Here is a 21,849-nt window from a genome sequence, read left to right on the forward strand (position 1 = left end):
CCTCTGGGAAGGAGTGCCCAGTTTCAATCCTGTCTGAACACTTAACTTTATGAGAACACTGGGGCCTGCTGCGCCTGTGGCTGGGACTTCACAGATGATAAAGAGCTTTAATAGCCATTATCTCACTTAACCTCCTGAGCAGCACCATGAAGCAAGTAGAACACTTCTTGCCTCCTCCCATTTTAGAGTTGAAGAAACTGAATCTTAGGACCCTAAGTGACTTATTCAAGAGTCACACAACTATTAAGTGATGGAGCTAGAAAGTACCAAGCATCCAGTTCTCCTGGCCCCGAATCCACTGCACTTTCTTCAGCACTGCTACACCGAGTCCAATAATATAAAATTATAATGATATTGACAAATACACAGAATAGATAACTGAGCTCTGTTGTGACCCTGTCTGGGTGAATTTCAGCTTGGGCTTATGAGTATAACGTATTAATATTCATGATACATTATGAATATATTTGAAAAGTATTAGATGACGGAGCAGTGTTCTCTCCTTTAGGCTAACTCATCCCATTTCCATTAACTTTTCTTCACAAGTCTTAATTTCAGATCTTTCCTAAAAGTTCTTCTCTGAGCTGCTTCTAAGATTTCATTTCCCAGTCACAGAATTTTAGTGAAAACAATTTTTTTCCTCAAGAAAAGAGGAATTCCCTGTTTCTTCTATGTTCTTCTCAAATAAAAGGATTATTAAATCCCAGGAGTGACTGTAAATTGGTTTAATGTAAATTCTCCAATAATCTCAGCATATTATATTCTGACGCCATGCACACAGACACTGCCAGCTCCCCTAAACCTAATGCAGCCCACTCTCAGAGGGAAAGATGCTATCGGGGAGGCTTCCCAGGGAAATTGGAGAGTGTATTTCTTCTTCCACTCATCATCTTTGATTGAGATCCTACTTTGTGCCAAACATAACTGTTCCTCTTCAGCACTTAATCTGGCTAAATTCTTAATAAGTTGTGTTCCCATAACTAATAATAACTCAAGAATCCCAGGTAGACAAATTAGGGAAAAAATCTGAATGTAAAGTTTAATGTGATGCTTCAGCTCAGAATGTCCTGATCATCTTAATGCCAGGCCACATCATCACCTGATCTTCAAGAGCTATTTAATAGGAATATTTGTCAGGGGAGGGGATTCTAGGATCTCTGCCCTCAAAAAGTTCCTCTTTATTATTAGAAACAAAAAACTAACAGGAAGCAGACTGTGGGTGGTGCCATGAGAGAAGTGCAGAATATTTCTGCTTTGGGGCTAATAGGTGCCATATTAAATGGTTAAATTTCATATCTGCATGAGCCTCTTCTTCAGCTGCCATGATTTTAGCTGAAAGAATTTCAAAACTCCTATGAACCAAAAATCTTACTGCCTATTCTGTAAAGAAATGAGCATCTTTTTTTTTTTTATTTTTCTACATACTGCTTATTTTTTCCATCTCTCTGGGATATAACTTTTGCTTTGATTTCATCCTCATTAAATCCTCTATCAAAGGAAAACATTGGCATCTAACTGCATGCCTTTAGAGAGGTGTCATTTGATGTTAGCCAAACAGAGTGGTTCTGAAAATACTCAAGTAACTCCCAGGTGCTAAGACTTTAAAAATATCTTTGTGTCCCTGTTGGAACAGACCACATTATGATATTTCATCTCCAGATTCAGAGCTTGGCCAGTACGAAAAGTCCTGAGGGCTGAACTGGCCACCACCTGACCTAACACAGATGACTGGAAGCATGACATTTATTTTGGAAGATGGACAGATCTGGCAGAAGGATCTGTGGGAAGACCTTAACCTTAAGAATTTTATACCAAGACTTCTCACCCAGAAACAAAACCCGAAGACTTGTTTTCTGGAACCAAAGGGCCATTACTCCATATCTCAGCAGACTCAAGACATCTTTAAGTTTTTAAGTTCTATACTGCTGGTATTAGTTGGTACCTGGAGTTTCTGAACTCTGATTGACCAGATGTATTCCCTGCAGGTTTCCATTATCTTCATTTGTCTGGGATCATTTAAATTAGTTTCTTCTTAAAACAAAGCAGCCTATAAAAGTTCTGCAGTTATTCAAAGATGGCTTTGTAGAGGAAAATTTTGGAAGTACTCTTGGAGATCAAGAAGTTTCTTCTATAACATCCTTGACAAAAAGCCTGTCAGCTTCAGTTTGATGAGACTGTTCGTCTCGTGAGTTGGCCCACTTAAGGACTAGACAGGTCTGATTGTAGGAAAGATCCTCCTTACTTGTGGCCAAAGGGCATTTTCTTCCCATTTCTACCCTATCTTTAGAAAAACTAAGCAGAGTAAATCTGTACCATCTTTATAACAATTTTCCAATCTATCTCCCCTTAGAGTTCGAGTCTCCAAGCTAAACCGTCTCAGCTTCTTCACCTATTCCTCAGGTAGCAGGTTTCCTGATTGCTCACTGTCTGTTCACCTTGGAATCCACTGTGTTATAGAACCTTATCTCATGTGATTAACTGTTCAATTTTCGTACCTCAGACAAACTTAGTCATGGAGGTCTGGGAAGGAGTAGGCAATGTGAAGACTTTGTGCTTACAGTTTACCTCAGAATCACAGAATGGTAATATTTTAAAATCTTTTCCAACTTCATAATGAATAATAATATTATTTTAATTTGTATGCTTTGAGTATTAGTGAGGTTGAAAATTTTTCATGTGTCTATTAGTATTGTATTGGTTTTATGGATTTTCTACATCCTTTGCTTATTTTTCTATTAGGCTGTTATCCGTTTTATTAATCATTTGTAAGTTTTTTTCTAATGTAAGCCAGTTTCCCCTTTGCTACCTATCATATGTACTGAAATATTTTCTTCAGTATTCTATTCGCTATTTTTCCAACTATTTCATTCTTAGTGTATTATCTTGACATACAGAAGTGTTGCCTTTTATACAGTTAAATCTGTCTTTTGCTTTGTGGTCTCCTCCATTCCATTTATATGTGTATCTATTCATATTCCTCAAATAAGATAAATATACCTTTATTTTCTTCTTGTTTCTTTTTTATTTCACTTTTTATATTCATTTCTGTAATACGTTTGGAATTTGCCTTGATGTTCTGTAAGAGGTAAGAAGCATCACTAGTGCTGTTTAAGCTGAGAGAGTGTGAGGAAACCTGTTCCCCTCTTCAGGGCTTCAGGTGCTGGTTTAAAAATGTCAGGAAAAAACAGAGGATCCTTTTATAAAAAGCAAGTGTTAGGATGGAGACCTCTTTTACCTGGAGGAAACGGCCCTGCTGGTGCAGATGCTACCACATCACCTGCAGCCCTTTTGAAAGGCCACTCAGAGCCCCTCAGGCAGACAGAGGAGCCGCAGAGGCTGGGAGGGCAGAGTGCATGGTGAGAGAGGTGCCTGGACCAGGAGATTTACGAGCCGGTCCAAGTGAACAGGAAGGTGGTATTTACTCCAACCAGTGACAGTGAAATTAGTGTTCCAGTTCAGAAGGTCTGAAATAGACACTGCAAAAGTATATATATAAATATATATGAGTATTGTGTACTTATAAGACCACTCATACTTAAGGCTCAGTCAGTCTGTAGAAAAAATAAAGAGAAATAAATATATAGGGAAATGAGCTTTTCAAATTTTACTTAATGTAAGTTTACTCACTGAAACTTAGAGGAATTTGGATTCTTTTAACCCTTGTGCTCACCTGCGGGTGTTTGGAGGCTCACCGAAATAGTAGCTATAAGCAATATATACAGTATTATCTAAGTAAATAATTATATACATATCTAGAAAATACAGTAAGGGTACTGAATGACATATTTAACCCCTTAGTTCCTTGTGCCCAAAAAGAGCTTGACCAGTCTTTGTGGGGAGCTCTCTGTGACACCACCCAGGACCTAAGAGAAATCGAAATGACGCTAGAGACCTTGCCCTTCAAAAAACACAAAGTTTTGCTTTTCAGTGCTAAAGAAATGTGGACTTGTTATCCATGCAAATGTTCCATCAGCTTTGGTTCTGAATTCCTGCTGTAAAGTGCTTCACACACACTTTCCTGGTACGTACTGAGGAGTACGTTCCTCTCACCAGAGTACACACGACAAGGAGAAATATTAAATGCGGCAGCTCCGCATAAATAGCAGAAGTGCTCACTTCAGACTATTCAACAAAAAATTTGCCTTTGAAAAGTTCACATCTTTCTTTTAGATTAAAAAATGTGGCCTCTTAACCTGGTGCTCCAGTAAGAGTAAGAAAAGATCTGTTTATTCAAAATAAATTCAGAATGTAATGGTTAGGAAGCTATTTGATTTGCCTCCATTCCCAGCTGCAAACATACTCCCACTCTTTCTTCAACCTTTGCTGCTCAACTATGGCTGTGCTTTGAATTACCTGGGGAGCTTTAAAAACCCCAATGCCCAAGCTGCACCCCAGACCAATTAAACCAAAGTCTCTGGGCTGGGACCCAGACACTAGTATTTTTTAAAGCTCCCCAGGTGATTCAAATATGTGGCCAAAGTTGAGAACCATTGTCCTTCTGAAAACACTGGAACAGCATCCCAGCTGATTTGCATCTTTGATTTCACCCAGATTCTATTCTTCATTCAGGCACTAAGCCATTTTGCCAAAGGTGTGACCATGCCAGGAGCCCCTGGGAGTTCTCTATGACTAAGTGGAAGGATGTGTACGGCTCCCAAGGGTTTTACTGTTTGTTTTGTTTTAACTCCCAGATTAGTAATGTACAGATCGCTGTGCAGATTACAGGATTATAAAATGCTTTTATATTTTACCGTGACTTGACATCTTAAACCAAAATGTTTAGGAATCCAGCATTTTCAGTGTTATTTTCTAAGAGTTTTTCATTTGTTCTTGACCCCAGAAAACAATTTCTTCCAGCTCATTCCGAGCAGCTGGAATCTCTATACATAGCTGTCCATCAAGGCAGTGGTCTCCCCACCCAGCTTCCACTCACTGGGGGACCCTTGTTGCAAGCAGAGATTTACATTCTGTTCCAGAGGACCCAGACGAAATCCCGGTAAATGGGCACTTTAGAGTAAAGCTAACATGTTTCCTGGCAGTTGTTTCTAAACTGAGGGGCAGAGAAGCAGAATGTTTGGGCAGTTCTGGTGGGCAGAGAGGAATTGGCCCTTGTCGTCTTCTCTCTCCACATCCTCCAGGGGCTGCGATTTAGGTGGTGGGTAAACACAAGCCCCGGGGAACTGGAAAGTCCTTATCCAGCCCATCTCTGCAGCAGGTCCTGGGTCTTGAACCTGTATTTCTTTGGCTTTCAAGCATCAGGAGCCCACAACAGAACAGGGTTCACTCCAGACGAGGGGCTGGAGCACCAAACTGTGGACCAGCTGCCAAACACCAGCAATCACTTGGCAGCCTACCTCTTCCCCACGCACCTTCTCAAGAGTGATACAGAGTCCCCGCACTCTGCACTCTGACATCTGTGGACCCTGGAGCAGAACCTGTGCACCTGGGACATCTTATTTTGCCTTTCTGAGGCTACACTGGTGATATTCTAGGGAACACTGTCGAAATCTGATAAAACTGAGATATTTATCCCTTTGGTTTAACATATTTGAATAGGTATACAGGAAGCTGTGAACTTATAGTAATGGAACTAATTTTGGACATGGCTTTTAGACTCTGTCTCCTACTCTTATATATAGAAAACCTGTCTGTGCGCACACACACACGCACACACACCCCTGCCCTCTTACCTGACTCTCTTTATCTCACCTGCAGACTGCCTGTAATATAGGGAATGCTTCTGACCCTCTCCTGGTCCCTTCCCACAAAGGATGCTTTATCTCTAAGACCAGACAGACTACAGAGGGTAAATACAGGACAATAGGAGTGTAAGGAAGGGAGAGAGAAATTCTGACCTGGGAGTCTGGGAAATCCTCAGGGCTGAGGGCCACCGAGCAGAAGCTGTAAGGATGAGCCATACATCAAGAAATGCTGGAGGGAAGGTGATTCCAGGCAATGGGGTGAGCTTACTAAAGGTTTGGAAGTACAAAAGTTCAAGGGCCATTTTGTTTGGGGGCATGTCACATCATCTCATATGAATGGAATATAGGATACTTCATGGAGTGAGGGGAAGGGCCACAAAAATATATTAGGGCCAGAATACAGAAGGCCTTGAAATCTAGGCCGAGAAGTTTGATTGTAATGTGTTAATTATAGTGTGTCTGACCACATTTGCATATTTCTGTGGTTTCTGCTGCAGTGGATAAGGACTCCATCTGTTATAACTGAATCTGTACAACACAAAGAACAGTAGAAATATGAGTGATGCCCCTTTCACCCCACTTGTGAATGTCAGTGATCCCGGCACCAGGTCTTTCCAACGGGAGGGACAGACTTAACCACATGGTAAAATCTCCATGGTTTTTATAGCTGGTCCCTATTGTATCCTGTGGTTTGAGTGTGATATGCGTATGACAAGGAGCTCTGAGATGGCTGTAGAATCAAACTGTCTTCCCAAAGTGCCCCCAGATGATTCCCTCATCTGTTGGGAGTTAACAATATCAGTATAAATCCAGGTTCCTTAGCTGGGCTCTCATCTTGTCTGCCAAATGTGCGAAGTTATTTTAAACCATTAGAAGCACATGGTAGGATCCCATTGTGGCTTATACCATTATTATGCAGACTTGGATAGAACACAGACCAAATTATGACCCCCAAACCTAACTGCAAGCAGGAAAGGCTTATAGCCCTAGCAACTTGCCTATAAAACCTCCAGCTCCACTTGCATAAAGGAGTCCTAGTGTTTTCTCTGGTCAGTGATACAGAAGCTAGACCGAAACTCCTCATTATTTCAGTATGCTCTCAAAGAGTAGGATGTAGGGCAGATGATATCAGCCTTAAAGTGCCTCAGTGACCAGGAACTTCATATGTGATGCAGGCTTTTGGAGGGGTAAGGGGAACAGGAAGCTTTCACCTCTGTGTTTTCTTAGTCTTATATCTTTAAAAACAGCAGAGAAAAGATTGGAGTGTCCAACCAGCCACATGAGAACTCCTAGAGAGGTTGACTGAGTGGAACTCAACAAGTGTTCATTTGAACTACTATCACTGGAGAGAAGGCACTGAACCATTGCAACTAAAAATTTAGAAATGAAAACAATTAGTCGAACAGGCAAAATGACTCCAGCACACAGATAAAGCTGAGAAGGCTGCATACTAAAAGGGAGCTGCGGAGAATGTGCCTCTCTTCCAAATGCGGCTCTCAGAAAAAGGTCCTGGTAGTGGAGGCCACATCCAAAGGGGCCTGGCGGGAAGAGCAGGCTTTTTGACAGTCTATCAGATTCCAGGCAGAGAAAAAGCACAGAGGAGAAAGCTTCAGGACACACCTGGGAGGAAATAATCCTCTCCATGACCCCTGAGGAGTAGGAGCGTCCCTGAGGGTCATGAGCATCCTATGGCCTTTATTCCAGCTGAGTCGGTGGGGACCAGGAGACACTCCTGAGCAGCCCTCCTCAGCGGGTAGCATCACTCCCAGCCATTTCAAAGGAACCTCCTCCCTAAGCTACCCCAGATGCACAGTCTCTCCCGGAGCAGGGGAACGGAGCGAGGCCCCTCTGTCCTCAAACCCGGCCACTCCCTCCGGGCTCTAACCTGCCCCTGACCTGGAGAAGGGCAGGGCAGCTGCACACACCAGCTTCCTAACTCAGCGAGGGGGCCTCCGGGGGGCAGCTCGGCCTCGAGGGCCTGTAAAGCGCACACAGGTGCGGACGGCGGGAGGGCGGGGGCGCCGGGACCCGGGCGGGAGAGCCAGGCGCCGGGTCACACGGGCGCCGCCAGCCCGGCACCTGCGTGGACCCCCTCCCTGCACGCCAGCCGGGAAGCCGCACCCCCGGCGGGAATCGCAACCCGGCTTCGCATGGTTCCTTAATATTAGCCACATTCGGGGACGTGGGTGGGAGGCGCCAAGCGGACCGCAACGAAGTTTTTGTCGGGATTGGACTGATCCTGCGGTTTGTTCCTCCGGGAGGCCAAGCGCAGGGCACGTCTCCGGGCCTTCCCGGGAATGTAGAGCGGGCTGTAGGGGCAGAGGCAGGAGCCCCGCTTCCCGGCAGCCGCGGAACGGGACTCTCGCCGCGGTTGTGTAGAGCAACAGTGCCCTCTGGTGGCGCTTGGGGAAGCACGCTGGAACTAGAGTCGGAACCCGGAGGTTGTGCTGGTTGTTGGAGCAGCAAAGGAAGCAGATGCTCTCTGCTCCCCACCGCTCAGGTTTTGTACGTTCTCCTTTCTCTCCCACTTCCTCCCTCTCTCCTGCTCCCCGCTTCTTTTTTCCCTCCCTCTCTCTCCTCATTTAACGATCCAGAAACCCAGACTAGAGCCAACTGTGACATTTTCTAGGCCTGCTCACGTCATACTTAGAGTGTGGACTTGAGTTTCAGGTCTCCCACCCCAGTGTCTTTCCCTTCCAGACTATAGTTCATCTACTCACAGACAAATATCCAAGGCTTCTTTACCGAGCATCTGCCGTGGGAGTTGGACAGGAGAGTGCAGTATGAGCAGGGCAGGCACAGGGTCTTGGGCTTCCTGTCTAGGGGAGAGACTGACCAGGAGTCTGCAATCCCAATACGTGTGACGAGTGCAGAGCCCAGAGAAGTACTAGGCGAAAGGGGGCATCTTGAGGGGCACCTGACCAGAAGGACAGGCAGGAGTTAACTGGGGAAAGGAAGCTGGAAGGAGGGAGGGAGTACAGAGAAGGTTCCAGGCAGAGTGACATGTAGGAAAACCCTGAGAGTAGACAAAGGGTAGAGCAGCTGCAGCACAGAATGGAAGGAGGTGGGGGGTGGTGAGGAGCCTCTAAAGGGCTGGAGAAGTAGGTAAATGGGTCTTGTAAGGACTTTGGAGAACGTTCTAAGATCACCAGGGAACTACCTAACATTTAGACAGGTGAATGTCATGATCAGATTTCCGTCTGTGCAGGATCACTCTGAATTTGACATTCCACTCTGCTTTAGGCTAGCTGTTAGGCTGTGGGCAACCTTCCTGAAAAATGTGGGAGCCAGAAGGTATCCTAGGGTTTGTCTAGTCTGTCTTACAGATGGAAAAGCCCAAGCTCAAAGAAAGCAAATCACTTTCTCAAAGTGGCTGAGGGCAGAACCAGTTATCTCTAAGTCCCTTCACCTCCCACTCAAGGCTCAAGATACACCTGCAGAAACCAGTCACCAGCTTCCCAGGCTGCTCCCCATAATGCACAGGCTTCTTCTGCCTCTACCCCCACACAAGTCCACCCAGGGCCAAGCCAGAAACCAGCAAATTATCTTCAAGACTGGCAATGGGTGTGCTCACTAGACTTGCTTCCCTGACACCTCAGAACAGCTGAAAGCTTGCTTTAACATCCATGCTTAGCAAGAACCATAATCAGACATGAAGACCAGAGATTGTAGACAGGTGGGGGTGGGGGGCGAGGGGCTCCCACAGAGACCTCGGGAGCAGAGGGCTTGACTCTAAATTGAGACATTGAATCCCATTTCAAATAGCATGCAAAGTAAAGAAAATAAGTTTAGGAATTGCAGAGCAACTCAGACTTTGAAAAAACAGATGGCGATAAAAATACAGTTGTCCTAATATTTGGATAATTTAAAAGCCCTCAGAAGCTAGGGAATTAAGAGAAATAGTTCAACATAGGCTGAGTCATTTAGCATTTGATTTGAAAAGTCATGGGCCAGTAAGGAGGTCCCAGAATGTGATGAAAATGTGATAGGAAAGGATTTCAAGGAAAGAAATATGATCCTGGCAAGTGCCATCTGGAACTGGAGAACAACTCCAAACAGTAGAAAGAGGTGTCAGGAGGCCTGAATCCAAGACCTAGCTTAGCCGCCTATTAGCTGGGTGCCCTTGCCCAGAATACCTAACCTCTCTGAGCTCTTCTCCATAGTAAAGTTACAATAATGATAATACTTGCCTATGTACCTCACAGAGCTCTTTAGCAATCACAAGTGAGGCAGATAGGACCACGGTAAGGGCTGCAGTGCAAATCTTCCACTGACTGGTGGTGTGACTTAGGTGAGTCTTAGACCCCCCCCTAAACTTTGATACCTTCCTCTGTAGGAATGCTAACACCTGCCTTAGTTGGTAGTTGTAAGGACTAAAGGTGATGGAGTAAATCATAGCATCGTGCCTTTTGCATAGACAGCGCAGTAATCAGTAATTTTTATCATTAACATGACATGTTTGCAAACTTACAAGCTGTTCAATGCATAAAAATGAAAGATTATTGTAATATTTAGTGTGATATGACTTAACTGGGTAACAGATAAATGTTAAAAGAAAATGTAAGCAGGAAAATTAGAATAGAGGTGGTAAAGCACACAGTCCTTCATTATAAGGAAGGAACTTTGTAGATAAGGATATATGAGGGCTCAGGGTTTCACAAAATTAACTCCTGTTGGCTCAGCTAAGAGATGGTCATATAGATCTTTTTAAGGGATGAAAAACACTAGCGATGATCAATGGCTCTTGTCTGGCTGGATAAGGTATCTAGTGAGTGACTGTGCGAGTCAGCGATAATTCAAGCCTTATCTAACATCTCCAGAGCCACTGAGAGCAAGAGTACTTGGTACATTAATGAAATCTGTAAAGACACTCAGCGAACCTCCAGGGAGCCTCTTTAGAGTCGGAGAAACTCAGTCCAAGAATATCAGAAATAATGCAAAAGAGCCTGAAAAGTCCACGCACTTGTTCAGAAGATATTCCGTCCCAACTCTGTACAAGCACCTTGTTAGGCACCGAGTATGTAGACGTGAAAGGCACGGTCCCTTTCCGCACCAAGCTCACAGCCCAGTGACGGGTAAGATGGGGAAGCCTGTACAATTCAGTGGGGTGGTTACAAGTGAGTTTGGGGGCTCCTAACCCAGGAGATCAGAGAAGGATCCCCCGTGGGGCAACACGCACGCGAGCAGGCTCATCAGGGACCCAAGGCTGTTAGTCCCACGGAGGAGGAGGAGGAGGACGGGCTGTGTCCCAGGTGGAGGGAGCACCAGAGACAGGAACCCAGAAGCAGACCTGCAGGTCATTTAATCTGGTCCCGCAGGGGCGAGTGTGCTGGCCTCTTCAAGTTCAAAGATTCCTTTGTAATATCAACAAATGTCAGGCCCTCCCACATTATAGAAGTGTGCCTTTAAAATCTCTTGCTTGAACAGAGCATGTGATGCTCCCCTCCCCCCAAAAGTTCTGTGGAGAATTTTATAACAGTTCTAAATGAATTTGTGTCTTATTAATACCAACAGTCTCTACAGGCATTTACATTTGAAAAACATTTACTATGCTTTTAAATGAACTTGGGTATTTTATTCCCAACAGTATCCACTTACATTTTCATTTGAGAAGTATCTACCTCATTTATGTGCAAAACTTAGCTAGTTTTCACTGGAAACAATCTTTGTTCATGCATATACTGATGACGTCCTCACAATAACTGCCAACCCAGCCCAAGCCCACCCCTAGAGGTCTGATGCACCGTTAGCACTGGAGGCTGGGGAGGTGGCTGGAGCTCGGCCAGACCGTCCAGGTTAAAGTGGATGAATTGTCTGCATGGGCGTTGGTGGAGAGTCTGAGGCGGTCACGGCAACAGATGGCTCTGTCAGTAACACGGCAGGCACGGGGGAGGGAGGCCAGGCCAGGGCCGAGGAGGCAGGTCAACAGGCATGTTCTGGGCTAAAATAATAGCAGTGAGTGGAGAGAAATGAGCAGATGTGAAAAATATTCCCAGGTGGAATTGGCGGGATTTAGTGACCAGACCTGGGTGGGACCTGAGGGAGAAGTCCTTGACTCACAGCTTCCTGGCGTGGGTAATCCGATAGATGGTGGTACCAATGTGACGATAAAGAGGGAGAGGAAACAACAGGGTTTGAGGAGGAGATTTTGACTCTGGACACAGTGACTTCGAAGTTCCTGTGGGACAGCTAAGTGGAGACAAGATGCAGAAGGATGCAGAAGAAGAAGGGTGGAGGAAGAGATAGAAGAAGGATGCAGGCTTGGGATACAGGTTTGGGAAGCATCAATGTGCAAAGCCCTGGGTGTGGGTAATAGCACCCAGGGGGAGTACGTGGTGTGGGAAGAGAAGAGGTCCAGGACCAAGCACCCGGCTCCTCAGCATCTGAGAAGCAGGTAGAGGGAACAGTGCCTCTGAAAAGGAAACAACACACAGAACTGAAGGAGGAAAACAGAGAGGGAAAGACTGCTACCGTGGGAGCCCTGGAAGAGAGAGCTTTCGGAAAGCAGCCGTGAAACTCGTCAGTGCCACAGTACAAGGACCAAAAAGTTTTCCTACCCAGAATGACAATGAAAATAGCAATAGCAACAAAATGCTGTCTCCCACTTACATGGCTCATTACGCTTTCAAAGCACTTTCACATCCTTTATTTCATTTCATTCGCACTGCGGCCTACATAACCTATATTTCCACACACACAAAAACGGCAGGAAGTGAGGTGAAGAGGTGTGCCAGAACCGGCTAGGAAGTTAGCGGCAGGCTCCCGGAATTAGACCCCAGTCCAGAATTGTGATCATGCTCCCTGGTTCCACCCACACCTGAGTCAGCTTTTTAACCAACCAATAAGGAAATCAGAGTGGGGCCTGTTCCAGGATACCCACTTGTTATTAGTACGGAAATGAAGACTTGCTTCTCACACGTTGTTTTGACTTCCCAGAACATAAAGATGGTGATACCCTAGGATCATCCGAATCTAACAGGCTGTCACCTAACTCCTCGGGGGAGGGCTGGCACCTAACTCCACATATAGGAGGGACCACTGAAGGTTTTCAAGGAGAGGAATGATGTCAATTTAGCATGCTTTGGAAAGATTAATTCATATTTCTGAACTTGTATTTGATGGTGCATATGTCTGATTGTTGGATACTCACACTTCTTGGAGCCAAATTGTAAAAATACTGTGAAGACCTATCCTGGCTTCTTTGGCAACCGAACCCCCTCCCCTTACCCTGCCTTTCACTACAGTGAGTAGGCTGTCTTCATCAGAGAGGGTGGCTTACATTTGGAGCAGAAGGTCCTTGCATATTTGACGAGGTCAGCACTGACCTTCAGATCTCCAGTCTCACACCCGCACCTTCCAGAGGCAGGCCTGACTCTCCATACAGGAGCCCCGCTCACTCATCACTCCTCAGTCCTACAACAGGAGTGGGGCTGCTCCTGGCCTGTCAGATCTGGACCCGGCCCAAACTGATCTGTGTGGGGCCGGGCCTGGAGCTGCCCTCTCTGCCCACCTCTCCCCTGGGAGCAATTTCCACACACTTATCTCTGGGAGTTCATGGCTCTGTCGAGCAAGGGGTCTGATGATCTCTCTCTGAACCTGCCTGTCATTCACAGCACAGAAGGAACGCTGAACCAAGACCTCTGCATCTAGTTCTGACAGTTCATTCTCTGTACATACATCACTGCAATATTATCACGCTGGAGGTGGGGCAGGGCCTAGAAACCGTCGTCACTATAATGTTGATTTTCTGAAGGTGACTTACAGCCTTATTTCCAGCTGGTGGCCTGGTTCTGGCCTTTTCTACTGACCCATAAAACTGAGCTTCGGTCTGGGCACCACACACAGCTGTTGGAGTCACTCTCCATCAGGAGCAGCTGGGAGGTTGTCTGGATTTTTTACCACAGGCCAAGGATGGGCGATGAGCCGTTTCCCTTTGCTCTCTAAGTCCTTCTCTGGCCGAAAATGGCTGAGCCACAGGAAGAATAAAAGCAAGCAGGACAGGTGAACTGGGGTCACAGATGCCTGCTTTATCACCTACTGCATTGTGCCCCTAACGTGGAAACATCCATCAAATATTAGATATGAAAACTCATCCTCAGATTAGAGGAAGGAGGGCTGTTGCGTGTCTCTGTCCTCCTCCAGAACAGCCCAGACGAGTGACATGATGTCAGTTCTCTCATCTCGCAAAAAAATTAATGCAAGATGTTGGTTAATTAGGAGATTTCTGAAATCATCATAAGCCTATGCATCATTCCACAGGTAAAAACTCTTTAGGTAGAGGAGTCAAACTGAACTGCTCTTATGATTAAAAAAAAAAAAAATAGGCAAGGACACTTTTCAGCTTCTGCATCCCAGAGACGTTTCACTTGTCTAAATAAATAAATGATGTGTTTCTGAAACTACACTACCGGTGTGCAGATCCAGGCTCCCAGAACTCCAAGCTGTACAGCCTTGGGCAGGTCATTTAACCACGCTCGATAGCATGGGATAAGGACAGTGTCTTCCTCAGAGCGTTGCTGGGGTGTTTGCGGGTGTTGACAGAGTAAAGCATCCAGCTGAGAGCCTGGGCAGAGTACGTGCCGTAAATGATAGCCGGGCACGTACCAGACAGAGCGGGCCGACCTGGGGCTGCTCAGGCTTTGCTGCAGTGGCTTCCTTTGCTGCAATAAGGAGCCCCGTGCTGTTGTTCCTCCCTGCAGGTCAGTGCAGCTGAATGGCCAGCCCTTAGTGATGGTGGACGACGGGACCCTCCCAGAACTGAAGCCCCGCCCCCTGCGGGCCGGCCGGACGTTGGTCATCCCTCCAGTCACCATGGGCTTCTATGTGGTCAAGAATGTCAACGCTTTGGCCTGCCGCTACCGATAAACCCCCTTACACTCCCAAGTCCCCAGCGGGCCCGCTGGACTGCTTTCCACTCTTCCGCCTTAATGGTATCAGTTTTTTTCAGACGTCTTCTTAGCAACAAACCAGCCTCTGCTGCCCCATCCTGCTGGAATCAACATTGACTTGCTCTCCAAAGAGACAAATATCCCAGTGTGAGCTTAGTCTAGGTAGGTCACATTCACCCCAAAGGGAAATGTAGACATCATCTGTACCTACGTGAGCACAAAGGTACGAGTGTGGGGCTGTACGTGCCCCCAGACGTGCACCAGAGGAACAAGCCGGCAGCGCACGCCCAGGACAAATGAAACAGCTCCCCGTGACCCCGGTCACACAGCAGTGTACCTGCAGACCTAGCCCGTGGCGGCTGCTCTCAGCAGATGAGGGAGGAAAAACCCAGTGGCCCTTCAAAAGCCCAGTCCTCTTCTGACTCCTTTCCTTTTTCTGTTCCCTGCTGTTGCCCTGGGTTTCCTATCACCTCTCCTCCCACAGGGGAGCAAGTGGGTGAGTCAGTGCTAGCCTGCTGGGCGAGCTGTTTATGTAATTTCCTGGCTGATGTATGAGTGTGTGCATCTGGGTTTCTGACAGTGGCATCCATCACTGGCTATTCCTCTGGGAAGCGGGTGCTTCAAAAGTAAAATTGCAATCATACTCCAGGTTTTGTAAGAAGGTTCTATTCCTCTGTGAATCCAGATTCCCCCAGGGTTGGAATGGGAGTCAGGTAACAATATTCCTTGAGTGGAGAGCAATGTATTAGGCACCACAAAAAGCAATCATCATCTGTCATGTGGCTGCAAGGGAGAGAATTTCAGCACAAAGAGAAAGTTCACCCACCACCAAACACACACAACACACCCTCCCCACAACTGAACAAAGCAAACAATCAGACCTGCCTCAAATTTGAGAGAATATTAAGAGCTTGTTAGTAGGCCCTTAATGGTCTGGTTGACCAAAACCATTTTTTTAAATGGGTGTAAATCAAAGGTCATCACAGCTGTAAGACACAACTGAAGCTAACCTTTCTGCCTCTTCCCAAGTAGCTGAGTGCTCTGAACGGCTTGTACTAAGCAGAAATCTAATGCAGTCATGAAAGATGGCCAGGTCCGGGCTCTCCCAGGCCAGCTAATTTGAGCACAGAACAAAGCGTTCAGTTCACCACGTTGGAGGAGGGGGATCAGGGGGATCTGGAGACTGAGGTTTGATGGGGAAAGTGTGGAATGGTAGGTGGGAGGCCCCCAGATTGGGCAGGAGGTATGGAGTGGTTTAAAGTTCACGATGAGGGCCTTCTGTATGACTCAGGAGATTTGTGTGGGTCTTTGCAAACAAGCGGCAACTGAAGTGACTCTTTTCGGTGGACGTGATTTTCTTTTGCAGGATAAATGACACGACTGGTGCTTTTTTTTCAGGAAGAGCTATTAGACAGTGTCATAGGGTTCCAGCAGAGTGATACAACTTCTGTGATGTGAAAGGATGGAAATGGGGCAGGCGGCAAGGCGGCCGAGGCCAGAGGCCAGGGAGACTGCCTGTGGAGGAGCTGAGAAGCAGGGCCAAGTCTGCAGAGTGAGTGATAAGGAAGATTAGGAAGATTAGACAAGAGAGGAGGGAGCAGACTCTCAGCGTGAAGAACTGGGGTCTTGGGAGCGGGGAGCTGATAAGCTCATTTTACATGTCGGGAGGAGAGCGGACTCGGTTTTGACAAGCTTATTATGAGGTAGAGGAGGCACAGCACAGAGGAGGTGTGTGCCTTGCAGAGCGGGAAGGGGCAGACCGAGGACCTGGCTGGACCCGTCAGCAGTGGCGCAGCCTGAGTCAGCTGGAGAGAGAGGAGCAGAGCCTGGCACGTCCCCCTCCCCACGAGGCTGCCCAGGGGTGCCCCTCTTCCCCGGAAGCTGGCACCTCCACCAAAGCTTCAGCTCTAGGAGGGAGAAAGGGAAGTGCCCAGACTGCGGGTGGAAAGACAGGGAAGAAGCAGTGAAGGAAAGTGAAGAAGAGAAAGGAAAAGAGAAATGAGAGACGATGAGGTTGTTTCCCCTCACTTTTAAAGCTTTGTGCGGATATCGAAGTCTCTTCTACATACTGTGCAGGTTGTGGGCCCCTCACGTTAACAAGAGTAACCAGGGGTCCCCGGGCGGCCTCCGGGCTGGTTTGCTTTACATACACAGCAGCCCCCAGGGAGTTACTATTCTTACCCTCTTTTTTCCTCTGAGGCGTGGAGAGGGTCTGAAATTCGCTCAGAGTCCCCCAGGGGAGTGGGTTACTGAGCTAGGAATAGTCCAGAGCCAGTTCATTTAACTGCCCAGCTCAGTGACTGCCCAGCTCACAGACTCACCCCTTCCCTGGTTCGTAGGTTCTGCTAATTCAGTGCAGCCAGGACCTCCAGCGCTCCGTTCAGACACATGCTCTGTGAATAAGGGTTGACTCTTCACCAAATCTCGAAACTTGCAGAATACAGGCCGTCCCTGCTTCTTTTGTCTTTTGTATATTAAATGCTGCTCCTAAGAGGTTTAAGTTTTGGTTTTTGGCTTTTGGGTTTGGGGTTTTCCTTTTTTAGTTAATAAAAAGGGAGAAAGGAATCAATGAAATTTGTCTTTGGAGTCCTGCGATTCTAACTGCAACTGCCTCATGGAAGAAGTATTTGTATTGTTCAAAGGACACCAAAAAACTCACTATAACTGCACATTCTGTAGGGATTTTAGTACAGGCCATCTGTCCTGGCTTTCTCATTTTGGGGTGAGGGGTAATTACTAAGTCAGCAGAGATCGCTCCTTATAAGGAATTCACATATCACACTCCCCCAAAAAACAGCTTGTGGCAAATCTCAGCATCACGATGCACGTCAGGGGAGCAGCTCGCCAGGCTGGGCCCCAGGACAAAAGAGCTTATCTGTCAGCTTCCCCCGATCAGATTTTTCCTCTGAAAACAAGATATGGCCAAGATAGTCTAAAGACTTAAGAGCCACTTTATTTTAGACGAAAGAATGACCTTGCAGAAATGCTTCTCTGGACGCACAATAATGTATGATGAGAAGTTTGTGCCTTTTGTTGAGATAATTTTCTGCTCCTCCTGCCTCTAAGAATAATTTTCTTTCTCCTTTCCTATCGCGAAGACTCAGAACAAATTCTCATTGTTATTTGAAGAGTAAGTCTCAATTCTTCTAGTGCCCTGAAAAAGCTGCAACTGGGGGATATTAGCATTATCTGCAACTGGTGAAAAGCTTGAAAACACCAGACCTGGGCTACAGTGAGACTAAGGCCTGGGATTCCCAGAAAAGCAATTCCCAAAGGCCACTCGCCATCTGTAGCCCCAGCCCCTCCCCAGCAGTTGGGCAGTCCCCGAGGCAGAGGCAGATGGGCCGCAGGCCTGTTCTCTCCCACAGGGCAGAGGTCGATGGCAGATTCTGCCTGAGAGGCGCCTAGCTCTCAGCACCGGGGAGCCTCTGCAGTGGGGAGGACCCAGCAGGACTGGGAACTGCTGAGCAGCCACGTGGTCCGGGCCAGGCCCAGCATCTGCAGGTGTGAACTCAGGGTTCCTGTGTTTGGGATGGAGGCAGCTGCTGGATTCACCTTGGAAATCCAGTGAGAGCAGCTTTACTTCTGAAAACAAAACGGGAAGTGTTTAAGCTCTGCAGAAGCCAAGGTGAACCAGGTGGATGGCTCAGACAATAAAACACTGGGACAGAGAAGGACTTTAAAATTTTGAAATATCAATAAAGCAAACAAAAATAATAGAGATATGGCCTGGAGAAGTCAAGGGAAGAGGGGCATAAACACGCCCCCCTCTCCAACCTCAGCACCTCTGCCCCAGCCTTAGCGCTGCCCAGTGCTCTTTTCCACTCACTTCTCTGCAGTTCCACAGCCTCGCCTCTGCCAGCCATGCTGTCCCCAGCCCAGAGCCCGGGGAAATCTGCTGCACTGAAAGGGAGTTAAGTTTTGATTGAAAAGTTTGCGATCTTTTCTAAGGATGTACCAGAATTGCAAATAAGATAGTGAGGAGTACTCAAAGAGAAATAGCTATTAAAAGGCCCAAGAACATAAGAGTCCCTGGCTCTGAGTTCCAGTTTCTATAACTGCTTTCCTAAGCCCGTCTCGGGTGGTGACTAGCTTGAGTGCTTGGAAGGACCAGAGCGGCATAACTGGGACTTGAACCCAGATCTGTAGGTGTCCAAAGCCTGCTCTCATTGCACTGTGCTCACTCTTGTTGATTGGCTGTGGCCAACATTTTCCCACCTCTGTGTTGCCCACAGCTAACTTTCTTAAGTCCTGCTTGTGTCTACAGAGAGTACTAGCAGTGCCCTCGCCCAGGAGAGTTGATCTTGGGGTTTGGGGGTGCCGCCCAGCCGCTCTGATGACACAGGCTTGGTCAGTGTCATTACTCCTGGAGGAGTGCCTCGGAGCAACTGCGAGTAGTGAGTCAAGCTGTGACCAGCTGTGGCGTAGAATTTTGCATTCGGGCTCACCTCAGCCTACCAGCGGCCCTCCTGGTCTGCTCCTCTCCCCTGTTTTTCTGGAGAACAGTTTAAAGGGCCACTCCCTCCACTCCCATGCACCACAGCTGATGGTTCTTGACGTTTCTAAGTCCCGGAGGTAAGTGGCAGAGTCAGTGGGCACCCCAACAGGCACTGCCTCTGAGCACTGCTCTCCCTCCCTCCACACCCAGAGGTGTGGAAGTTTCTCTTCACCTTCCTAGACTAAATAATAAATCCATTACCTATTGCCCTAGGGTAGTGTTTGTAAATATCACTGTAAAACAAGAAAGCCAAAATACAGCAAAGCAGCTGCTTTGGCACCCACTTCCTTCCAAACACCAGGGCAGCCCCCGGAGCCCAGGGAACATGTGGGAGGGGCTGACCAAGTTCCACCTGACCTATTCAAGAATAAATCCTCCTGTCCTGTGCACCCAGCAGAGAAAAGGGGGCCCTTCTTTACAGCCCACATCGTGCATATTACTCTTCTAATTATTAGTCATGAAAATATTCTAGGATTCTTTTTCAAGCTGTAAATGTTATGTAATAAGTTATATTTTTGGAAGAAGCAAAAAGAAACCTTAGTTTTATTCATCTGGAAGTTGGCAAAATGAGTGCAGGAACACCTCCCAGGGAAATGTTCTCTGTGCAGGGGATTTTAACAGGTGTTAATATTTTCTTCCAGGGAACAGATTATATTAAGGTTTATATGAGCCTGGTGATGGCAGAGAGTTTGGGTCCTGGAGGTAGCTATATTTTGAGGTAATGTTTTGTAAGTAATAAAATGTGGATACTCTAACTGTCTGTTCTCAGGGTGTTCTGTGGTGGGAGGGAGGCCACTATCGTTCATACTACACCTCGACCTTAAGACCAACTGCCTGATGAACTAACGTATGCTGGGGATCTTTGATTTCGTGGTGTGCTACCCTCTCCCTCCACCCACTCCTCCACAAGCATTGCTTCAAGTACTCCACGTGAAAATAAAATTGTATTATTCAAATTAGACATCATTGACTATGTTAAAGTAACTGTTAGCTGCAATAACAGGTAAAAACCTTAACACAAAGTTTATTTCTTGCTAATAGATCATGTAAAGGCAAGTTGGTGGTAATGGGCTAAGGTGGGCAGGGGTTCTGCTCCCTGGAGTCCTTTAGGGATCCAGACTGATGTAGGCTCTCTGCCATCTCCAGTACTTGGCTTCCAAGGACGCTATGGCAACAACCTGCAGCTGGCAGACAAGGAGAGACAGTATGCAAAGTCATATGGGAGTATTTTAGGGGCCTAACCTGGAACTGGCATAAATTCCTTCCACTTAATTCCTTAGGCCATAAGTCAGTCACTTGGTCCCATCAAATGTTGGGGGCCCAGGAAATGAAGTCTCTGGCTGGACAGCTACTTCCCAACAAAAATTATATTTCATTACTGTAGATAGAATATCTGGGGAGGGTATAGCTCAAGTGGTAGAGTGCAAGCTTACCATGCATGAGGTCCTGGGTTCAATCCCCAGTACCTCCTCTAAATATAAATAAATATGTAAACCTAATTACCTCCTCCCCCCAAAAAAATCAAAAACAATTTTTTAAAATAAACATTAAAAAAATTAGATTGAATGTCTATGTCCCTCCCAAATTCATATGCTGAAACCTAATCCCCAATGTGATAGTATTTGGGGGTGGGGCCTCTGGGGAGTGATTAGGTCGTAAGGGTGGAGCCCTCATGAATGACTCACAGACCTAAATGGCAAAACCTAAAACTATAAAACTTCTAGAAGAAAACACAGGAAAAAATCTTTGTGATCTTGGCTTAGGCAAAGACTTTTTAGATAACACACAAAAAAAGCAAAAAGATTTCTGTTCTTCGAAAGTCACTGTAAAGAAAATGAAAAGACAAAGCCACAGACTGGCAAAAATAAGTAAATAAAATAATAATGATAATCATGCAACACAGATATCTAATAAAGGTTTTGTATCTAAATATATAAAGAAGTCATATAAATAACAGTAAGAAAAAAATCCAACTTTAAAATGGACAAATGATTTGAATGCTTTACCAGAGAAGAGATACAGATGGCATATAAGCACATGAAAAAAAAGTTCCACATCATTAGTCCATTTTCCAGGAAAATGGAAATTAAAACTGCAGTGAGCTACCACTGTATACCTACTAGAATGGCTAACGTTAGCAAAGGCCAGTATCAAGTGCCAAGGAGGCTACAAAGCAACTAAAACTCTCAGTATTGCTGGAAGGGATGTAAAATGGTGTATGCACGTTGGAAAACAGTTTAGCAGTTTAATGTAAACTTAAACATACACTTGCCATACAGCCTAGCCACCCCACTCCTATGTATTTACCCAAGTGAAACAAAAATTTATGTTGACACAAAAATCTGGACATAATTACAAACAGATAAACTGAATTACATAAAAGTTGAAAACTTTTGTGCCACAAGTGATACCATTAAGAAAGTGAAAAGACAAACCATGTAATAGGAGAAAAGTTTTGCAAATCATATACCTAATAAGGGGCTTGTGGGCAGAATATATAAAGAATACTTACAACTCAATGCTAATAAAATAATTATAAAACAGACAAAGGGATTTGAATAAACATTTCTTCAAAGAAGATATACAAATGACCAAACAAGCACACAAGACGTTGAACATCACTAGTCTCAGCATCAAATCAAAATCACAATGAGATATCACTTCTCACCCACTAGGATGGCTAAATAGACAGTAACAAATGTTGATGAAGATGTGGAGAAACTGGGACCTTCATATGTTGTTGGTGGGAAATGAAAACTAC

The 21,849-nt window shown here is 46.0% G+C and overlaps 1 protein-coding gene and 1 non-coding gene across 5 annotated transcripts in view; both read left to right on the forward strand.

Moving 5' to 3' along the window:
* The window catches only part of HPSE2 (heparanase 2 (inactive)), a 568,967-nt gene extending 549,124 nt beyond the window's left edge, over nt 1-19,843 (forward strand). Inside the window, exon 11 of one of the 4 annotated variants that reach the window (XM_074373795.1) lies at nt 1,660-3,005. In XM_074373795.1, the coding sequence (XP_074229896.1) occupies nt 1,660-1,698 (39 nt within the window). In that variant the 3' untranslated portion in view covers nt 1,699-3,005. Of the gene's footprint in view, nt 1-1,659; nt 3,006-14,401 lie in introns of those variants that run through there. The other 3 variants (XM_045507507.2, XM_074373794.1, XM_010971070.3) reach the window with 3 other exon arrangements.
* A 642-nt stretch (nt 19,844-20,485) lies between these two features.
* TRNAG-ACC (transfer RNA glycine (anticodon ACC)) lies at nt 20,486-20,559 on the forward strand. The gene has a single exon. It is a non-coding gene; the product is annotated as a tRNA-Gly (tRNA).
* Nucleotides 20,560-21,849: the final 1,290 nt, after the last annotated feature.

Source organism: Camelus bactrianus, chromosome 11, assembly GCF_048773025.1.
Source record: "Camelus bactrianus isolate YW-2024 breed Bactrian camel chromosome 11, ASM4877302v1, whole genome shotgun sequence".
In the NCBI taxonomy this organism is placed as follows: Eukaryota; Metazoa; Chordata; class Mammalia; order Artiodactyla; family Camelidae; genus Camelus; species Camelus bactrianus.